Consider the following 21253-nt stretch of genomic DNA (forward strand, 5'->3'; position numbering starts at 1 on the left):
TAGGCATGTACCACAGTTTATTCATTCACCTGTTTACAGACACATTGGTTAAGATTAAATCTTACCATCTTGTTAAGGTTAAATATCCAGGAGAGGACTTACTGTATCACATGGTAAGTGTGTGTTTAAACTTGTAAGAAACTGTTTTTCCAAAGTGTCACTTTACTGACCAACTAGCAATGTAAGAGTTCCAGTTACTTTGAATCTTCTCCAGCACTTCGTTTTCTTAATTTTTGCCATTATAATAGGTGTGTAGAAGTATGTCACCATGGTTTTAATTTGAATTTATGTCTAATCATACAGAATAATATATCATGTGCTTACTTGCCTTTCACATATTACCTTTCTTTTGCCCATTTTTTAATTGTGTTGTTTGTTTTCTTTATGTTGAGTTTTGAAAATTCTTTATATATTCTGGATACTGTCAAGTACAAGGCAAAGGTAGGCTAACAGATTCAGCTGCAAAAAACCAAGACCTTTTTAGACCCAGTTTATTGCTTACATAGAGAGTAAAAAGAAGAGTAGCTAAAGGAGCCAGCTCTTCATTACCTTTGTATAGGGAGATAGTGAAACAAAAGAAGTCAGATGACCACAGCAAGGATGATAGGATACCCTGTTGCTGAGGAGCCCATTCCATGATACTGCTAAGCAGTTTTTTTACAGCTGCATTTCTGCCTTAAGCGTAGCAAGACAGAAACCCTTGTACCTCATCAGAAACCATGAGATAATGACAAAGGGTCTTTGGCAGCCTTCTTGGTATAGAGGGAAGCCAGTAAGCAATGGCATGTAGCAGTACCTCACAAGCCCCCATGCTTTCCTATTCCAGGAGGTTCACAAAGCATTCTGCCAAGATTCAGCTGCCATTCAAGCTGTGCCTATGTGGCCTATGCAAGGTTGTCAGCCGCTGCAGAGCTGTTCTTCTATAGATACAAGTCTGTTGTTAGATACGTGGTTTGCAAATATTTTCTCACTGTAGCTAGTTCATTCTCTTAACAGTTCATTTCTCAGAACAAAAGTTTTTAATTTTGATGAATTTCAGTTTACCATTTTTTTTACTTCGTGGGTCATGAATTTGGTGTCATGTCTAAGAACTCTTTACCCAAACCCAAATCATAAGGTTTTCTATGTTTTCTTCTAAAAAGGTTATATTGTATATTGTTCACTTAGATCTATATTCCCTTTAGTAACTTTTTAATAAAGCATGAAGTTTCATGTTAAGGCTCACATTTTTTGCACATAAATGTCTAACTGTTCCAACATTACTTATTGAAAAGGGTATCTTTTTAGACTGGATAAAGAAAATGTGGTACATATACACCATGGAATACTATGCAACTATAAAAAAATGAAATGTCCATTGCATGTCCATTGGAGGGACATGGATGGATCTGGAGGCCATTATCCTTAGCAGACTAACTCAGGAACAGAAAACCAAATACTGCATGTTCTCACTTACAAGTGGTAGCTAAATGATGAGAAAACATGAACACATAGAGGGGAGCAACACACACTGGGGCCTTTTGGAGGATGGAGAGTGGGAGGAGGGAGAGGATCAGGGAAAACAACTAATGGGTACTAGGCTTAATACCTGACTGATGAAATAATCTGAACGCAAACCCCTGTGACACAAGTTTACCTATGTAACACACCTGCACTTGTACCCCTGAACTTAAAATATTTAAAAAGAAGAAGAAATAAAACTTTTTCGAGGCAATTTGTAAAAATAGCAAAAGAAATAAACGGCATCCACATTGGAAAGGAAGAATTATCCTTGTTTGTACATGATATGATCTTATGTTTGGAAAAACCTAGAGACTCCACCAAAAAAACTATTAACACTGATAAATAAATGCAGTAAGTTGCAGGTTACAAAATCAACATACAAAAATCAGTAGCATTTCTGTATGCCAACAGCATACAATCTAGAGAAGAAATCAAGAAAGTAAACCCATTTACAATAGCTACAAGTAAAATAAAATATTAACTTATCCACTTGATGAAGTTGTAGAATTGTTGAGAGGGACTCAGGAGAGTCACTTTAAAGGCCCTGTTTGCTTTCCTGCTCTTCTTTCTGCCCGCTGCCTGGGAAATGGATAGTTATGATTGGGGTTCCAGCAGCCATCTGGGACCAGGAGATTGCTTTGAAAATGGAAGCCAGGGCTGAGAATGGAAGAGATAAAATAATAGAAAGGAGCCTGGGTCTCTGGTGACTTTGTGGAGCTGTTATAACAGTTCTGGGATAATTAACCTGTAGGCTAATTTTACTGCATTTCATTGATTCTTAAGATGCACTATTTATGTATCATTAAAAAAAAAACACTGCCAATCAAACTCATACAATACTTTCTTACTGCATGAACTGTGAAGTTATTCTGATCTCTGAAATGTTAAAGTATGGAAAAAATGTCTCTTAGAATTAATAAAATACGTTAAAGGATTAACCCCTCTGTTTTAAAGCTATCATTATTTTGAGTTTTCTCATACATTATACACAGCCTATCTTCCTAGTTTTTAATTTTTCTGCCTGTCTACATTTTAGACTGAGAACTTCTTGTGGTTTCTTAGTCCACTTTCATTAGAGAGTTCCCATTTTAAGTATATTTTAATGAGTTTTGACAAATGCATGCACCGATTTGACTTCCACCATGGTCAAGATATAGAACTTTTTTGTCATCCTTTAATCCCATCCCAGTCAATTCTCCCCACCTCAGCCCTAAGAAACTACTGATTTGTTTTCTGTCATTATTGATTAGATTTGTCTTTCTCTAGAGCTTTATATACATGGAATCATACAATATTTATGATTTTGTCTGGTTTCTTTCAGCATACTGTTTGAGACTCATCCTTGTTGTTTTATATATCAGTAGTTTCTTCTTTTTATTTCTGAGTAGTATTCCATTATATAAATGTGCTGTAATTTATTTATCCCAGAGTGCAAAGGCATGATCTCCGCTCACTGCACCCTCTGCCCCCTTGGGTTCGTGATTATCCTGCCTCAGCCTCCCAAGTAGCTGGGATTTATAGGCATGTACCACCATTGCCTGGGTAATTTTGTATTTTTAGTAGAGACGGGATTTCACCATGTTGGTCAGGATGATCTGGAAATCCTGACTTCGGGTGATCTGCCCACCTTGGCCTCCCAAAGTGTTGGGATTACAGGCGTGAGTCACTGTGCCCAGCTCTTTATCCTTTCAAAGGTGATGGATCTTAGGGCTATTTCCAGTTTGAGGCTGTTGTGAATAAAAGTGCCATGGATATTCGTATACACAGGGAGTCATTTTGTTCCCTTGTAGTCATGGGCCAGTTCTGTTCTCTGTTGTACTTAGCCCTGGTTTGAAGATTCTTATAGGTCTTGCTACCTACCTCTACCCTTTGCTTGTCTATAGATACTGGTTAAAGCTAATCTGTCCTGAGTAGGGATTATCATGTTTAACCCTTCTGCTTCTTCTGTTTCCCTTTTTTTTTTTTTTTTTTTTTGAGACGGAGTCTCGCTGTGTCGCTCAGGCTGGAGTGCAGTGGCGCGATCTTGGCTCACTGCAAGCTCCGCCTCCCGGGTTCTCGCCATTCTCCTGCCTCAGCCTCCGAGGAGCTGGGACTACAGGCGCCCGCCACCACGCCCGGCTAGTTTTTTGTATTTTTAGTAGAGACGGGGTTTCACCGTGTTAGCCAGGATGGTCTCGATCTCCTGACCTCGTGATCCGCCCGCCTCCGCCTCCCAAAGTGCTGGGATTACAGGCGTGAGCCACCGCGCCCGGTCTTCTGTTTCCCTTTCTAAACTTGATCATACAAAAAGAATTAAATATACTGAAATATAACAGTGGGGGACAGTTTCTCAGGGCATAGAAATATAGAGAAATAAATAGTACAAGCTCCCATAGGACAGGACAGGAGAGGACAGGACAGGACAGGACAGAACAGAACAGAACAGAACAGCTTTCTGTTCTGTGAGAGGTAGTGAGGAAAGAACTGTGGCTTTGGAGCCAGTCAGGTCTGTCTTCAAAATGGGCCATTTATTAGCATAAGAATCTAGGAACACTAATCCCACTGAGCTTCATATTTTTTTTTTACCTGGAAAATGAATATAACATTCTCTTTGGGGGATGTGAAAATTAATTTATCCAGTCAATAAATATGCGTTGAGAATCCACATGTGTCAGGCCCTGTCCTAGGCTCTGGGGATACAGCAATGAGCAAACCAGCAAAAGTGCCTGACTTCATGGAGCTTATGGTCTAATTTAGGGCGATAGACAACAAAAGAAAAAAAATCAAAATCTATGTTACATTAGATGGTGATAAGTGCTATGGAGGAAAAGTCACGAAGGGGGATAGAAAAGCCTCTTCTTGGTTGTGAGTTGCTTGAAATTAAAGATTGATCTTTCTCCTTTATCTCTAGCATTTATCACAGCGTCAGCTATACTAAGTGTTGCATGAGTGTTTCTTGAGTGAAAGGAATGACTGAATAAAAACCAGTGTTGAAGAGAGAAGTTTATCTCATGAAATCATTGTAATACTGCTTACCTGGACATTTTTACAAGCTTCCAGATAGGTAATTATTATGTCAGCAAGAATGGTGCCCTTTACTTCTCCTTGTTCTTGCTGGATTTTAAAGTGTTCTATTCTTACCACTGTTATATTTTTTTCTTGGAAATCAGAATGCTTTTAATGTACCTTCTAAATAATATGTCCTTGATTTAAAAAAAATATTAGCTACATGCACTTTTCAGGCTGTTGCTGAGTAATATAGAAAATAATTTGACAAATGATTCAGTATGTCAATTTTTGTAATAAGGAGAACTGATATTCTATAGTGTCTGGAAAACTGGCATGTATATGCTACATATAATAAAATCATGCTTTAGAACAATATTCAGTGTCAAGGGATAGTGTGCTTAATATGTAGCTAAATGGAATAAAAAAAAGTATGCACAGTGTCATACATATAAAATACAGCAGGCTTTGCACATGATTGTGGTTTTCTTCTTTGTGCTTTCCTATATATTTTATATCAAACCCATATTATTTTGTTAATCATCTCCCCACATTCCTATTAAACTGAATATAAAAGGAATAGGGAAAATGTACATGTATGACAGCTTGATAGATTGAAATATTTATTTAAGGTCTGTAACATTTGGCAAGCAGCAGGGCTGACTGGAAGATAAAAGAATTAATCTGGAGTGGCCGGGTGCAGTGGCTCACACCTGTAATCCCAGCACTTTGGGAGGACAAGGTGGGCGGATCACCAGGTCAGGAGATCTAGACCATCCTCGTTAACATGGTGAAACTCCGTCTCTACTACGAATACAAAAAAAAAAAAAACAAACAAACCCAGGCATGGTGGAGGGCACCTGTAGTCCCAGCTACTCAGGAGGCTGAGGCAGGAGAAAAGCGTGAACCCGGGAGGCGGAGCTTGCAGTCAGCTGAGATGGCGCCACTGCACTCCAGCCTGGGCGACAGTGTGAAACTCCATCTCAAAAAGAAAAAAAAAAAAAATTAATCTAGAGTATTGGAAACAGCCTACCTCCCATGGCTATGTGATGAACAAATTAGAAAATATATGTAGAAATGCTGTATGAATTACTATTTATGTAATTACAAAACTTAATACCTTTGTCATACCCTATAAACTCCATGAGGACAGGGAATTTGTTTACTAATATATCTTTATTAGCCATCACAAAACATGTGTTCAGTAAACATTTGACAAATATATAAATATTTTGTTTGGTAACAAAAAATTATTTCACAGGAGAAAACTGTACCATCAAATGATTTGATGTCTCTATAGTTCCCTCAGGTTAAAATCTGAATTCCTGTCATTCAAGATTTACTCAATCCAGTTGACAGTGTACTTTTCTACCCCCCAAATATTCACACAATATCTCCTCAAATCACCCAAGGACACTATCTCCTGAACTATTGATGCCTTTCTCCCCTCTCTATTTTAAACATCCAACTCAAATCCAGAATCTTCCTTTGATCTATCTTAACACATGCTTATTAGACGTCTCGAACTGTTAATTTAAAAAACAAAACTTTAAAAAATTCTTTATTCATTTTTGCATTTCTGTCCCCAGGGACTAGGACAGTCCTTTGAATATGGTAAATATCCAATAAATACTTGCTGATTTAATTATTTTTCACAACACATCATTAGCTTACAATTTTTATTACAATGAAAGTAAATCAATTTCCTAAAATTCTTCCCTTGCCCCATATTGAGGTGCAATTATTCAGTAATTTTTAAAAAATTATCTCCAATAAATGCAGCTGGTCATAAAAATTATTTCAGTAATATCACAAACTACTAGAAGAACCCGGAACAAGTAGCTAATTTTGCAATTCCAGTTATCTATGTTACGGATTACGCTTTGTTATGACTGCAGTTCCTTGGATTTCTCCCCTCTCCCGCCCCAGGGATCTTACCCAATTGATAAGGTTAAAATAATGGCAATCATCCTTCTGGCTTAAAAAGCCTATTGCTCTTCGTTCCTTAAATCATTTCATGTGTAAATTAGGTGCTTAGGAAAGGCTGTGATACAACGTCCAAGAAGCTACATTTAGAGTTCAGTTTTAAAAAAAATCTAGTTCGTGGCTGGTGAAGTGCCCGGGTGCAGGTTTGTTTTGTGGTGAGTGGAGCGCGGGGCCAGGTGCAAGATGCTCAGAAGTGTTGGGTGTCGCTGGCCAACTATCGCCACATAAACTCCGTTTATTTATTTGACAGTGTTACTACAGAGGGAAGTCCAGCGCCATTCAAACCAGATTTGTAGAGACTTAAAAATGCTTTCTCTGGTGTTTTTTAACTCATAAAACCACCCTATTGGATCCAAGGCAAATTTGAAACCTACTTCAGGTGAGGTCAGAAAGAATTATGAGTGGATTTGAGCGCACGGCCCAAATAAAAGCAGACGCACGGAGACTTGCGGACTTGACAATTGTGAGAAATCTCTTAAAACTCGTCCTTGGAGCGGTGGGCGAAAGCCGCAGACGCCCAGAGTAGTCGAGGCCCCGGCGCGGGCGGCAGGGAGTGAAGTCGACTGATTTTTCCTCAGCATTTTGTTTTCCTGTCACGGAGGTACAAAAATAGCAAAGCAGGGGTGGAAAGTCTGCCGGCCGTGTTTTTTTTTTTTTTTTTCCCCTTTCCCCCGGGCTGGCACTGGGAAAGAGAAAGGAGGAAGCGGGAGCTGCGCGGAACCCGCCCCGAGGGAGCCGAGGTAAGCCCTGCACCAGAGTTAAGGGCGTTGTGCTCCTGCCACTTCCAGAACACTCCGAGCCGCTTCCGCAGGCCCCACCCCCTGCCGGGGTTTCCCCGTCACCCGCTTCATTTGCATGACGCTGCCCCTCCCCCGTTGCCATTGGCCGACGCCGGGCCCCGCCCACTGCTCCCAGACCGCGGCAGGGTTCCGTCCCCCGAGGCGCACGGAGCTGCGGGCAGCGGGCGGACTGTTAAACCGCGGCGGCAGAGGCGGCCGGGGCGGGAGCGGGGCGCGCTCTGGAGACGAGACAGCGGCGCCCCGGGTGGGGGAGGCGGGCGGGCAGCTAGAGATCACCTCAGCAGCCCCCACCACGGCCGGACCGAAGGTGCGGCGGCGGAGGGGAGCCAGGGCGCCCCAGCAGGCGAGTGGCCGGCGTCTCAGCGGCGGGATGACGGGGGTGGGTCTCCCCTCTTGGGGAAGGCGGCAGCGCGGGGAGGGGAGAAGACTGCCGGGTGGACTTGCGGGTCAGGCGACCGACCGGCAGCCCCTTCGCCCCCCGAATCCTCTGGGCTGCTGGACTCTGGTCTCGGCAGGGGATCGCGCTCTAGGGCAGGGGTCCGACCACAGCCAAATTTAAACGGCTAAACCTAACAGCCTTGGCAGCTGGGGAGGGAAGGGGGTCTAGGGAGGGGTGGGGGCGGTCCTAGACGGCGGTCACGTGGGGGGAGGTGGGGCTTGGCAGACCTCCCTTTTGTTTTGGCTGGCGCGTGCGCGGAAGGCAGAACACGTGGTTTCCTGGACCCGCCCCTTGCCTCTTTGGCTGAGCCTCGCCCATTGCGGGTGTGGCGACGGTTCTTTTGAGGCAGCTGTGAGGCGGAGCAGACTGGATTTGATGAGACCCATGTTTTATTTATTTCACACTTTCAGGAAAACGTAGATTTGGGCTTTCGAGTTAGATGAGATAGAGCAGAATCTAGGGCATTATTGAGGGATGGTGCTTCCAAGTTTGTGTCACTTCGGTGTGCTGAGGAAGGGACCGGTCTTGCTGGAAAAAGTGAGACTGCGTGGTGTTTGGTAGCTATCCTGGCCGTTTCAGAAACCGCAGGGAAAGAAAGAGCCTGGCTTTGCAGCCGGGAGGGCAGGCACTGGATGGACGTTCTTGTAATGTTTTCTTACTCTGGGAGAGTCCGTTTTTGTTTGTTTGTTTATTTGTTTGAACTGTGGTAAGCACATTGCGTTTTTGATTCCCCAAACTTCAGGACAGTCACGTTGTGGCGACGTTTAAGAGACAAACTTCCTTCGTCTTTAGCCAGTTTGCTTAACTTCATCTGAGTTTGGGTCAGTAATATTTTTAAATATTGCTGCATGGGGCAGGTTTGTTAGCCACAAAACCCAAGTGAAATGTTTGTGAGCACTGCAGACAAAACTGCCAATTTCTGACTAGGAAAAAGTGGCTCTAAAAATAATTCAGTATTGAGAAAGAGGTTTAGCAGTGAGTGGTCTCTGCCTTTCCCGTTCTTAATAACTAGCCATTTCTTTGGGTTAGTCACCTCTCTGATGTCAAATTTGTTTCCTTTTTGTAAAGTTTCATAATATGGTTTCTGTCTTAAGAGTTGTAAGAAAAAAGAAATCCCTTGGGTTAGGAAAAGTGATTCCTAATCTCCACCAATTGAAAGTAGTGTTATTTTTATAACAGAACTCCAAATTTTGAAAGCCCGCATGTTGGGGAAATTAACCAATGAATTAGTCATGAAATAGAATATATTTGATCGTCTTTAAAATCTGTTGTAACTATTATCTTTGGTTCTCCCTCAGTTTCCACCTACTTACTCAGATCAGTGTCAGCGTCTGCAACCATTTCCTCATGGTTTTAATCTACATAGATTATTCTCCCGCAAACTGGAGTAATTTGTTATGTGAAACTTCTTAATCCAGGCCAATTCTCTCACATTGACTTTTAACATTTACATTTTAATTTCGTTTCATGATGTGCATTTACAAATAGCAATTGATTATTTTGTTAAATATTATTTATTATAAAGTAACTTGGAAAATAGATGAGTGCAAATAAGAAAAATAAAAATACTTTGTACTTTATTTCTGTGTGCATATATGTGTATTTTTCCTAAAACTGAGATCATATGGTATTTGCATTTAACTCAGACATTCCCATGTCATTAAATATTCTTTGAAAAAATATTTTTAATAGCTGCCTAACATTTCACCATGTAACTATCGTATTTTAAATTTTTTCTATTGGCACATATGTGAGATGTTTCAGGTTTTGCTAGTGTATATTTCACTACAGACAATATCCTTTTATATAAATCTTTGAGATTTCCCCCCCTTAGATTTGTAGAAGAGAAATTACTGGGCCCAAGAGTCTGTTTTTGTTGTTTGTTTGTATGTGTGTTTTTTAAGACCCTTGTGTCATCACCAAATTACTTTACAGAATGTTGTATTGATTTACACTGATCTAGTGGTTTGTGTGTGCCTCCCATTATGTTTTTGTTTATCACCTAGTATTAGGCTTTAAAACTAAAAACCTTGCTTTAATTTGCATTTAAAATTTTTCACTCTAATCTGTAATATATCTATTTTATTTTTTAAATTATTGTAAAGTGCTTGAGAGAAAAATGTATTTCATGTTTGACATGCATGATCATTTAGTGGGTGCTCAATAAATACTTGCCAGTTGGTTAATATTTATCTTTTTTGTCTGTGGAAGATCAGGAAATTGTCTTTTGCTTTTTGTTTTACTCAGTTTACTAGTACATTGTTAGTAGTATACTATTATTGTTGGATTCATAACTTTTACTACTTTTTCATTCAGGTGTGGCCTCAGTGATCTGATCACAGTTGTTTACTAAAAGGTCAATTAACTTCTCATAGCCCAGCTGCTGCATTATCCGAGCGCTTCATCCAGTTTTGATGCCATTTATCATGATACCTTAGATTATTTAATTTCCTTTACTCATTCATCTGTCTTCTATGGAATGAATATAAAGTTTCACTGATCAATGTAGTTTCTCTTGTAGCTTTTACTGTGTTTGGCAAAAAACGATGCCTACTGTCTAAAGTTCCTTTATTATTGAGATTGTTCTTGGTATCTCACCTATTATTGCCGATAGCATCCGTTATGCCCTTTAATCTACCACATAAATCTTATAAATACTACGTAATCCTTGTTTTCATGATGTTTTTCATGTATTCGGATAATCTCTCCATACCCTTATTTTGTCTATGTAGTATTAAATGGTAGTTGGAGGAGGCAGAGAGCTGCTTTCTTCAGGTATAGAATTGTGCTTAGGGTTGTTTACTGATTGGGTTCATCAAGATACAAACAAAAGATTGGGGCTGCTTGCAACAGGAGTGACAGTTATTGGGCAATTAGCAACTAATTTACTAATTTTAAAGCATATCTCTTGTATCTCTATCCTTAAAGCTGATACTGCATTATAGTACTTTAATGGAATAATTTACATCATGATGACCCTGAATCATAAATACAATCTTACATTACTTTTAGTGTGTTCCGTTTAGAAAGGCAAGGAAGATACATAATTTCCAGGAGATTTCTACCTTTCTTTTTCTTTTAAATGTTGTTTTATAGGGACTTTTCACTGAATTGTACTCCTTATTCCCTAATCGTGGGATAAATAAACACCCAGCAAATGTTAATAAAAATGGTACTATTAAACTTGCCAGTAGATAGTCTGTAATAAAAATACAAAGACTATTCATAATGGAAATTTTAAATACTTAATGTTATTTTTAGGTTCCTAGAAACATTTCTATATGGACATGAAAATTCAATAATGTTGAGACTTTGTTAATATTTTAAAAATATTTATGAGCTTTTTGTTTATATAATATTGAGGCTTTGTTTCCAGTCCAAGACAATTCTCAAGTGTGTTATTTTTATTTAAACAATTCTTTATTCGGCAGTAGGTCATTAATCAGTGTTTATTCATGTGAAGTTAAATTGAAGCCAAAGTATATAGACCGAGTAAATGTGATAGGGTACTTCTACATGTAGATTTTTGGATCCAAATTGATACACACAGAAAAAAATGACTTCATTTATATTCCTATGAGTCATGCACTTACAAGTGAAAAGTAATAATTCTGCTTGAAGTATGATCTGTTTGATGTGTTATGTAGCCACCCAAGTGGCTTTATCTTTAATTAAATTCCTTTAGTCTTCAAAGAGATTTCCTTTTTAGGCATAGTTTTCAAAGTGGAAGAAGTTCTTGCTTATAAAACATCATTGAATATAAAGTATTAAGCTGACTGAATCCTAGTCATGCCAATTACTGCAATGTTTTCTGCAGTAAATTGAGAATTCTTATAAAGTGGCATGAAGAAATCTTGAAAACAACACTGTATTTTGTATTCCTACCTTCCATTAATTCCTGTATTTTTGAGGAATGAAACTGTACCAGTGTGAGGTCATTCTTTTTTTGTTTGTTTAATTGGACTTTTCCCTGCTACAATTCAGAAACTTTGAATCCTCATGTGTTTTTTATTTATTTATTTTTAAATTTTTGTAGAGACGGTGTCTCTCTGTCACCCAGGCTGGAATGCAGTGGCACGACTGCACTCTTCTAGTCCCCTTACAGTGTAGTGATAATGTTTAAAAACTTCTCATATTTTGCTAAAAGAATTTGTCTTTTTTCTGGTCTTTCTTTCTGTAATTAGCCTAGGTTAGCTATATGAAACATTTAGGTTACGAGTGTGGAAATAATTTATTATTTGACCCTACTTCAGGGTTCTCCCCCCTCTCAAAATACTGTTGGTAGTCTTTTCACTTTATTGTAGTGTTAAATATAAATCTGCTGTCTTTCTGATATTGTTTTCCTAGTTTGTTTCTTTGCTCTGCATTTAAGAGAGCTGGGATTATCCAGATTCTAGTTAAAAGAATAAATTTAATGTTCGGGGCAGATTTGGATAGTGTATTTTCCATGGCATATATGGAATATATGTATGCATTCTAGAATATAAATCAGAATCTGGAGCAATATTTTAGGGGATAGGAATTCAGATTTGGCCTTTAATCTTTAATGTACATTCTCAGGAGGAAGAGTGGTTCTTATATAGATTATCAGTTTCAACTCTGAGCGTTGAGATTAGATTAGCGAATTTTTTATTTTTCTTTAGGAAGTTTGTCAAAAAGTATTTGAAATATGTGACCTATGTATTAATTTGTAAAGCTCTGATTATTAACTGTCTACACCAACTCAGTAACTATTGACTTGGTAATTATCTCACTGTGCACATGCACCTTTTGAGGATGATGATGGCTTTTACTGTATTTCATGATGTCCAAGGGATCAGATTGCATTTAATTAATGCAAAATTTATAAATAGGTATGGTTTGTAAATCTTTAAAAATATAGATTAAGCTCCTAATGGAAAGTCTGGAGACAACAGGGCAAGACCTTTTATTTGTAGTACAGTAGTCCATCTTTATTTTTGGGGTATATGTTTCCAGATCCCCAGTGGTACCTGAAATCTCAGATAGTACTTAACCCTGTATATATTTTTTTGTAACCATACATACATATGATCCAGTTTAATTTATAAATTAGGCATAGTAAAAGATTAGCAACAACAGTAGTAGAACAATTGTAACTATACATAAAAGTTGTGTGAATGTGCTCTTCTTGCTCACTCTCAAAATATCTTACTGTACTGTATTCACCTGTTTTTGGACTGCAGTTGACCACAGGTTACTGGAGCCATGGAAGTGAAACTGCTGATGAGGGGAGACTATTGTAATACAATTTCAGAACAATTAATAGTAACTCATGCTTTCCTTAATTCACAATGAACGTTTTTGGATTAAATTGTAGACCCAAAATTAGAATTTTTGGTATAGATTTAATTTTATAGTCTACCCATTGTTTTTATCAGATTAATTTAATTTTATTTATAATAATTTCAGAGCAACCAATAGGAGCTAATGCCTTAATTAACAGTGATTGTTCTTTTGATTAAATTGTAGTCTAAAAATGTTAATTTATGGTATAGATTTAACTTTACAATGCCCCCTTGTTTTTTATGAGATTGATTTTATTTATAACAAATTTAACCAAAAACCATTCTTCCTACTTTTTAAAAATATTTATTATTTAAAGACATAAGCTTTGTCTTGTCTTACTGAAATTCCCTCTGGTGTTTTTTAATAAGATACAAAAAAAAAAAAAACAAAAAACGGAGATACACTGAGATTGGAATTGCTTACTGGAGGATTATTTACTTGGTAGACTCTGTAATAGTTTTATAACAGACTGGTTTTTGTTTGTTTTGTTGTACCATCCATAACATTTCTGGGCTCTGATGTGCTAAGGAAGTTTTCTTTTTTTTTTTTTTTAAGTAAAATTGGAATGTAAGTTGAAAATTCTGTTGTAAAAACGTAAAAGTATCCCAGCACTTTGGGAAGCCAACGCGGGTGGATCATGAGGTCAGGAGTTCGAGACCAGCCTGGCCAACATGGTTAAATTCCGTTTTTACTAAAGATACAAAAAATTAGCTGGGCATGGTGGCACGCATCTGTAATTGCAGCTACTTGGGAGGCTGGGGCAGGAGAATCACTTGAACCCAGGAGGCGGAGGTTGCAGTGAGCTGAGATTGTGCCATTGCACTCCAGCCTAGGTGGCGAGACTCCGTCTCAAATAAATAAATAAATAAATGTAAAATTTATACCCAAGAAACATAATTGGTTTTTGGATTATCTAGAACTGTTACGTATTGACAGAATCGAGATTATGTATCTAGTCGCTCTCTTTGAAAGAGTACTGATATATTTTCATAACTTAAGTTTTGCTTCTTAAATTCTGTAAACTTGATATTTTAGTTTCTCTGTGTTTTGACAAAAAGTTTAATTCTTTCCAGTTTTCTTCCTTCTAGGTTCTTTGAACTTCTGCATCATTAGACTAAATTCTTTTAGAAAAGGGACCTATTGTGCCTAAGTATCCTGGGTGTATATGAAAGAAATAATTATCAAAGATGATGGTGGTGCCTAGAGTAATATAATAAAGTATTTTAGTAGTCATAAAGACATTTCTTAGATTTAGCAAGGATCCAAATACTCCTGCCCAGTTATGTGTGTAATTGGAAACCTAAATAATTAGAAACTGAATATTTATAGGAAGATCAAGGTGCTTTTTAGAAAGCTATTTGAGGATTTATTTTCCATAAACTTTCCATATAGCCTAGAATATTATAGGTGCCTGAAAATATTAAGCAATATATTTGGCCAAAAAATTGGGGGACTGAAATATAACAGTTGATAATTGATCCCTGGTTACAAGACTTGGCACAAATACAGAGGAATAGAAAATATCAAAATGTTTATGTATTGATTGCATGTTGATATATGATATTTTATATATAGGATGAAATTTAAATTTTTCATGTTTCTTTTAAAAATATGTCTAGTAGTAGCAAGTTTAAAATTACGTGTGTAGCCACATCATGTATCTATTGGACAGTTACATTCTATACAATTGTTTCCTAATTTTTTTGCCTTGAGACTCCTTCACAATAAAATATCTCATGAACCTTCTTCCTTGAAATTTTAAAATAATTTTACCATTTTGGGTAGTATTTATTCAAGAAATATTTATTATGAGCCTGCTATGTGCCATAAACTATTTTAGAATACCATGACGAGTGAACACATAACACCTGCCTTCATGTAGCTTTTGATCTATTTGGGGAAAATATGTGATGAAGTAATTTCTAGTAAAAATTTTTAAATGGACTATTTGTTGTAAGAATACTATTGTATATAAATTTCAGCTAATATAATTTTATATAGTGCTTCATTTATTAAGTGATAGTTTGGTGTTCTCTGAGCTTCCTGGATATGTGGTTTGGTGTCTGACATTAATTTGGAGAAATTCTTAGTCATTATTGTTTCAAGTATTTTTTTCTTTTCTTTTTCTCTTCTCCTTCTGGTATTCCCATTATGCATATGTTACACCATTTGTAATTGTCCCGCAGTTCTTAGTTGGATATTCTCTTCTTCCTCAACCCCCCTGCCATCTTTGTTCTCTTCCCTTTTTAGTTTTGGAGGTTTCATCTCTTCAAGCTTAGTGCTACTTTCTTCCACCACATTCAGTCTACTACTAAGCCCATCAAAGGCGTTATTTCTGTTGCAGTGTTTTTGATTTCTAGCATTTCATTTTTATTCTTTTTTAGAATTTCTATCTCTCTTCTTACATTACCTGTCATTTGTTGCATATTGGCTTTTTTTTCCATTAGAGGCCTGAGCATATTAATCATAGTTGTCTTAAATTCTTGGTCTGGTAATTCCAACATCCCTGCCATATCTAATCTGGTTCTGATGCTTGCTGTTTCTTCAGACTATGTTGTTTGCCTTTTAGTATGCCTTGTAGTTTTCTCTTGAAAGCTGAACATGATGTGCTGAGTAAAAGGAACTCTAGGAAATAGGCTTTTAATAAGATGTAAGGGTAGAAAAGATGTTCTGTATGCCAGTGGTAAGGTCTCTCTCTCAGTGAGCTTGTGCCCTGGGCTGTGAACTTCACTTGTGCTTCTTAGTTTTTCCTCCACTTAGGTAGGATAGAATGGCTAGAGGCTGCTGGAGTTGGATATTTGGTTGATATGTAACTTTTTAAAAGCAAGACTTCTCAATACATTCCTTAAAAAGTAATATTGGCTTTGCTGTCTTCACCTTGCTTGACCTCTTTAGCATTTGACAGAACCGACCACGTTATACACTTATAAAAACACGTTAATGTCTTGATTTTATACACTTCTGGATTTCTTCCTATCTCACTGATGATCTTTTCAGTTTTCTTTTAGGGCTCTTCCTCTTTTATAGCTCCTCCTCCTTTGCTCAAGTAAATGTTAGTAAACCCCCACGTTTTGTCCTGGGCTCCTTTCTCTTCTTTGTTTATACCCACTACTTAGGGTAAATACTATTTATATGCCAGTGACTCTGCAAAATAATCTAATTATTGAATTCTTGCTTGAACTCCAGACTTGTTTTTATAGCTGTTTCCACTTGAATGTTTAATAGACACTTAAAAAGTAACATATCCAAAACAGAAATTTTTATGTTTTTCTTCTTCAACTCTCTTTCTCCCTGAGTCCGCCCCCTTTCAGAAAATAGCACAACTGACCTGACCACCCAGTTGCTCAAGCCAAAAACCTAGGAGTCATCCTTGATTCCTTCCTTTCCCTTAATTCCTGTTAAGTCTTTGTCAAACGTTGTTGACTCTGTCTTGAATTTAATTTTTAAACTTTTATTTATACATATATAAAAATATATATACCTGAGCCACTGAATTTGGGGGTAATATATTACACAGTAATAAATAATGAATACACTTGGATATGAACACCAATTCTTCATATCTATTGGATATATACAATTAGTCTTGGATAAAATACATGTATTTTTAAAAATAGAGACAGGGTCTCATCATATTGCGCAGGCTGGTCTCAAACTACTGGGCTCAAGTGATCCTCCCGCCTTGGCCTCCCACCATACTAGGATCACAGGCGTGAGCCACCATGCACACCCATTGTCTGCCCCATAAATATATACACCTTCTTTGTACCCTCAAAAATTATTTTATTTTTTATTTTATTTTTTTTTGAGACGGAGTCTCGCTCTGTCTCCCAGGCTGGAGTGCAGTGGCGTGATGCCAGCTCACTGCAAGCTCCGCCTCCCGGGTTTAAGCCATTCTCCTGCCTCAGCCTCCCGAGCAGCTGGGACCACAGGCTCCCGCCACCGCGCCCGGCTTGTTTTTTGTGTTTTTTAGTAGAGACGGGGTTTCACCATATTAGCCAATAAGGTCTCGATCTCCTGACCTCGTGATCCGCCCGTCTCGGCCTCCCAAAGTGCTGGGATTACAGGCTTGAGCCACCGCGCCCAGCCTGTACCCACAAAAATTAAAACAAATATTTTAAAAGACTTGTTATACTTTTCAAATCAGTATTCCTCCTTACTTATTTTGCTTTTAACAAATTGTCTATCTGTATAAATGAAATAATACCTAAAAAAAATAAAATTTAAAACTATATCATGGTCAAAACCACCATTCAGCATTAATCTGCATGATAAACTCAGTGACTTTCAGTTATATGCACATCTGATTTCTACTAACTCTTGAACACATTATTTTCTGAATATATGTCAGAGATTCCCAGCAGTACTATTTTAAATAATTATTTTTAAAAGTTTAGTATTGAATTTTTAGGAAGTCCAGTTTAGCAGCTTTTTGTGAATAATGCTTTTGGTATCATATCTAAAAAAATCTTTGTCTAAAGCAGTGTCACAAACATTTTTTCTAATTTTTTTTCTAGAAGTTGTACGGAGTCTCGCTCTGTCGACCAGGCTGGAGTCCAGTACCGTGATTTCCGCTCACGGCAAGCTCCGCCTCCCGGGTTCACGCCATTCTCCTGCCTCAGCCTCCTGTAGCTGGGACAACAGGCACCCGCCACTACGCCCGGCTAATTTTTTGTATTTTTTTTTAGTAGAGACGGGGTTTCACTGTGTTAGTCAGGATGGTCTCGATCTCCTGACCTCGTGATCCGGCTGCCTCGGCCTCCCAGAGTGCTGGGATTACAGGCGTGAGCCACCGCGCCTGGCCAATAGATCTGACCATTTTTATATAAGGTAGAAATATGTATTCAGTTTCCTTTTTTTTTTTTTTTTTTTGCCTATGGATGTCCAGTTAGTCTAGAGTGATATGATTTAAGAAACAAGGCTTTCTACATTTAATTGCCTTGGTATCTTTGTCAAAATAATCAGGCCAGGCGCAGTGGCTCATGCCTGTAATCCCAGCACTTTGGGAGGCTGAGGTGGGTGGATCACCCGAGGTCAGGAGTTTAAGACCAGCCTGGCCAACATGGTGCAACCCCATCTCTACGAAAATACAAAAATTAGCCGGCCATGATGGCGGCTACCTGTAATCCCAGCTACTCGGGAGGCTAAGGCAGGAGAATCACTTGAACCTGTGAGGCGGAGGTTGCAGCAAGCCGAGATCACTCCATTGCACTCCAGCCTGGGCGACAGTCTCAAAAAAAAAAAAAAAAAAAATTGGCCATATGTGCGTGGGTCTGTTCCTGAGCTTTGTTCTTTCCATTTGTGTGTTCATTCTTTTGCTAATGCCACACTGTCTTGGCTACTATAAATTGGAAAGTAGTGTGAATCCCTCAACTTTGTTCTTTTCCGACTTGTTTTGGTTATTCTGATTCCTTTAACTTTCATATAAATCTTTGAATTAGCTTGTAGTTATCAGGAAAATGTCCTGCCAAGATTTTGTGCCTAAACTTGTAAATCAGTTTGAGGAGAATTCACATCATAACAATATTGAATAGTTTTATCTGTGAACATAGTGTAATGCACTATTTAGGTCTTGATATTTTTATGGGTGTTTTGTATTTTTCGGTATAAAGATCATGTGCATCATCTTTTATTTAGATTTATACCAAAGCATTTTTGCAGGTGTTGGAATTATGACTGTTTAAAAATTTCTATTTCTAGTTTTTCATTTCTAGCATATAGAAATATAAATGAGTTTTGTATGTCGACCTTGCGTTTGCTGCCTTATTAAATTCATTAGTCTAGGAGTTTGATTCCTTGGGATTTTCTATGTAGAAAATCATGTCATCTGTGAATAGAGATGATTTTACTTACTTTATAATCTGTATGCTTTTTATTTCTTTTTTTTCTTGCCCTACAGTACTAACTAGGTCTTCCACTACAATATTGAATATGAGTGGTGAAAAATGTCTACCTTGCCTCATTCCCAGTCTTACGGCAGAAACATTCAGTCTTTCAGCATTAATTAATGTGAGCTATAGGCATTTGTGTAGATGCTTTTTATCAGATTAAATAAATTCCCTCTCCTTGCTAATTTGCTGAGTTTTTCTAATGAATGAATATTGAATTTTGTCAAATGCTTTTTCTCCATTTATTGACATCATATCATATGGTTTCTCTTTAGTCTTTTGATACGGTGAATTTTAGTTACTGTTTTCTTTTCTTTTCTTTTCTTTTTTTTTTTTTTTTGAGAGAGTCTTGCTCTGTCGCCTAGGCTGGAGTGCAGCGGTGAGATCTCGGCTTACTAAGCAAGCTCTGCCTCCCAGGTTCACGCCATTCTCCTGCCTCAGCCTCCTGAGTAGCTGGGACTACTGGTGCCTGCCACCACACCTGGCTAATTTTTTGTATTTTTAGTAGAGATAGGGTTTCACCATGTTAGCCAGGATGGTCTCGATCTCCTGACCTTGTGATCCGCCCGCCTCGGCCTTCCAAAGTGCTGGAATTACAGGCGTGAGCCACTGTGCCCGGCCTATTGTTTTCTTTAATGTTGAACCAGCCTTGTATTCATGAAATAAGCCATACTTGAACATAGTATCCTTTCTATATATTTTTGTTTTGTACATTTAAAAAATAGTAATTGAAATAGGTGTTGTTACTACTTGTGGGTACCAGAATCCATTGAAATGCCTTTAAATATCATGATCAATTCATTTATGGATTTAGTCAACAAATACATGATAATTACTGTGTGCCAGGCATTATTCTAGTGCTGGAGATTAGAACATTGAGTTCTTGCACTTAAACTACGTTCTTTCCTAGATTGTAATATAATGTCAGGTAGCTATGAAGAGCAATAAAGCGCTGTAAGGGAATGGAGAATCATGAACCAAGAGGCTGAAGCTATTTTAAATATGTTGGTCAGGGAAGGACCCTAATGAGGTGACCTTAGAAGAGAAACAAATGAAGTGAGGGAGCCAGCCATCTTATTTGGAAAAAAATTTTTCAGGCTGAGATAATAGCAAACACAAAGTCCCTGTGTCAGAGACTTGCTTGGTGTGTTTCAAATATAGCATAGAGGCCAGTGTTTCTGGAGTGTAGTAATTCATGGAAAGAGTTGTAGAAGGCAAAGTAGTCAGGAACCTGATAATACCAATTTTGTAGGCTGTAGTAAGGACAACTTTGGATTTTAAATATACTGGCAACCACTCATTTTCTCACCAGGTATTTGTTGGGCATCTTCTGTGTGTCAGATAGATTTGCATGTTGAGGATACAGTAGTTAATAAAACTGTTCAAAAATCCAAGCCTTTGTAGAGCTTAGAAGTGTTAGTGGTAAGTGTAGTTGTTTATATAATATGAAGGTCATCAGAAGTGGTAGTTTAGAATATTCAGTTGGGAAACATTGTTATATAAAATGATTATATATCTAGATAATTTAAATAATTGGAAGAAATATACTTATATTTTATGGTAAAACCATACTGAACATAATTTAATCTTTTTTATTTATAGGAGGCATAGCTATTTTCATTAGTTTCTTTTGGTTGCAAAGTAGAGAGACTTATTTAGGCTAGGTCTGGAAATCACAGAATAAGAGCTATGATATGTCCAGGTCTTTCATAGACTAGAACTTAAAAGTCTTCATATCCAAGTGTATTCATTATTTATTACTATGTAATATATTACCCCCAAATTTAGTGGCTTAAATTACATACTATTTCATAATTTCTGTGGGTTGAGAATCTAGGCATGTAAGCTTAGCTGGGTGCCTCTGGCTCAAGGTCTCCATAAGGCTGTTGTTAATCAAGGTATTGGCTAGAGCAACAGTCATCTCAAGGCATTACTGGGAAGGATCTGTTTCTCAGATCACTCACATTGCTGTTAGCAGGCCTCAGATTCTTTGCTTTATGTTGGTTGAAGACATCATTTCTTTACCATATTGGTCTTTCCAGTTCATAACATGGCAGCTGGCTTTCCTGAATAAGCGAGGTGGCCAGATGGAAGCCAGTCTCTTTGTAACCTAATCTCAGAAGTCATCTCATCACCTCTGCTACGTTTTCATTAAAAGTGAATCACTAAATCCAGTCCTTATTCTAGGAGAGGATTAAACAAGGGCATGAACACTAAGAGGGTGGGGATTATTAAGGTCATTTTGGAAGCTACTTATCCTACCAGTGAGGCCTAGAAATCTCACCAGAGATTTTGTGTATATGTTTTTTTTCTAGTTCTCTACCATAAATGGGCCTTAGTCACTT

General features: G+C 37.8%; 2 protein-coding genes across 7 annotated transcripts in view; both read left to right on the forward strand.

Annotated features, from left to right (window-relative positions):
* ACADL (acyl-CoA dehydrogenase long chain) overlaps window positions 1–1348 on the forward strand; it is a 51668-nt gene extending 50320 nt beyond the window's left edge. For both annotated transcript variants that reach the window (XM_033230416.1, XM_033230418.1), the window contains one exon: window positions 827–1348. In XM_033230416.1, coding sequence (XP_033086307.1) covers window positions 827–926 — 100 coding nt within the window. In that variant the 3' untranslated portion in view covers window positions 927–1348. The remainder of the gene's footprint in view (window positions 1–826) is intronic.
* Window positions 1349–7408: 6060 nt separating this feature from the next.
* KANSL1L (KAT8 regulatory NSL complex subunit 1 like) overlaps window positions 7409–21253 on the forward strand; it is a 140545-nt gene continuing 126700 nt past the window's right edge. The window contains exon 1 of one of the 5 annotated variants that reach the window (XM_033230426.1): window positions 7409–7617. The gene's annotated coding sequence lies outside the window, so the exon portion shown is untranslated. Of the gene's footprint in view, window positions 7654–7947; window positions 8535–21253 lie in introns of those variants that run through there. The other 4 variants (XM_033230421.1, XM_033230422.1, XM_033230420.1 and 1 more) reach the window with 4 other exon arrangements.

This window comes from Trachypithecus francoisi, unplaced genomic scaffold, assembly GCF_009764315.1.
Source record: "Trachypithecus francoisi isolate TF-2019V2 unplaced genomic scaffold, Tfra_2.0 Lachesis_group13, whole genome shotgun sequence".
Classification (NCBI taxonomy): Eukaryota; Metazoa; Chordata; class Mammalia; order Primates; family Cercopithecidae; genus Trachypithecus; species Trachypithecus francoisi.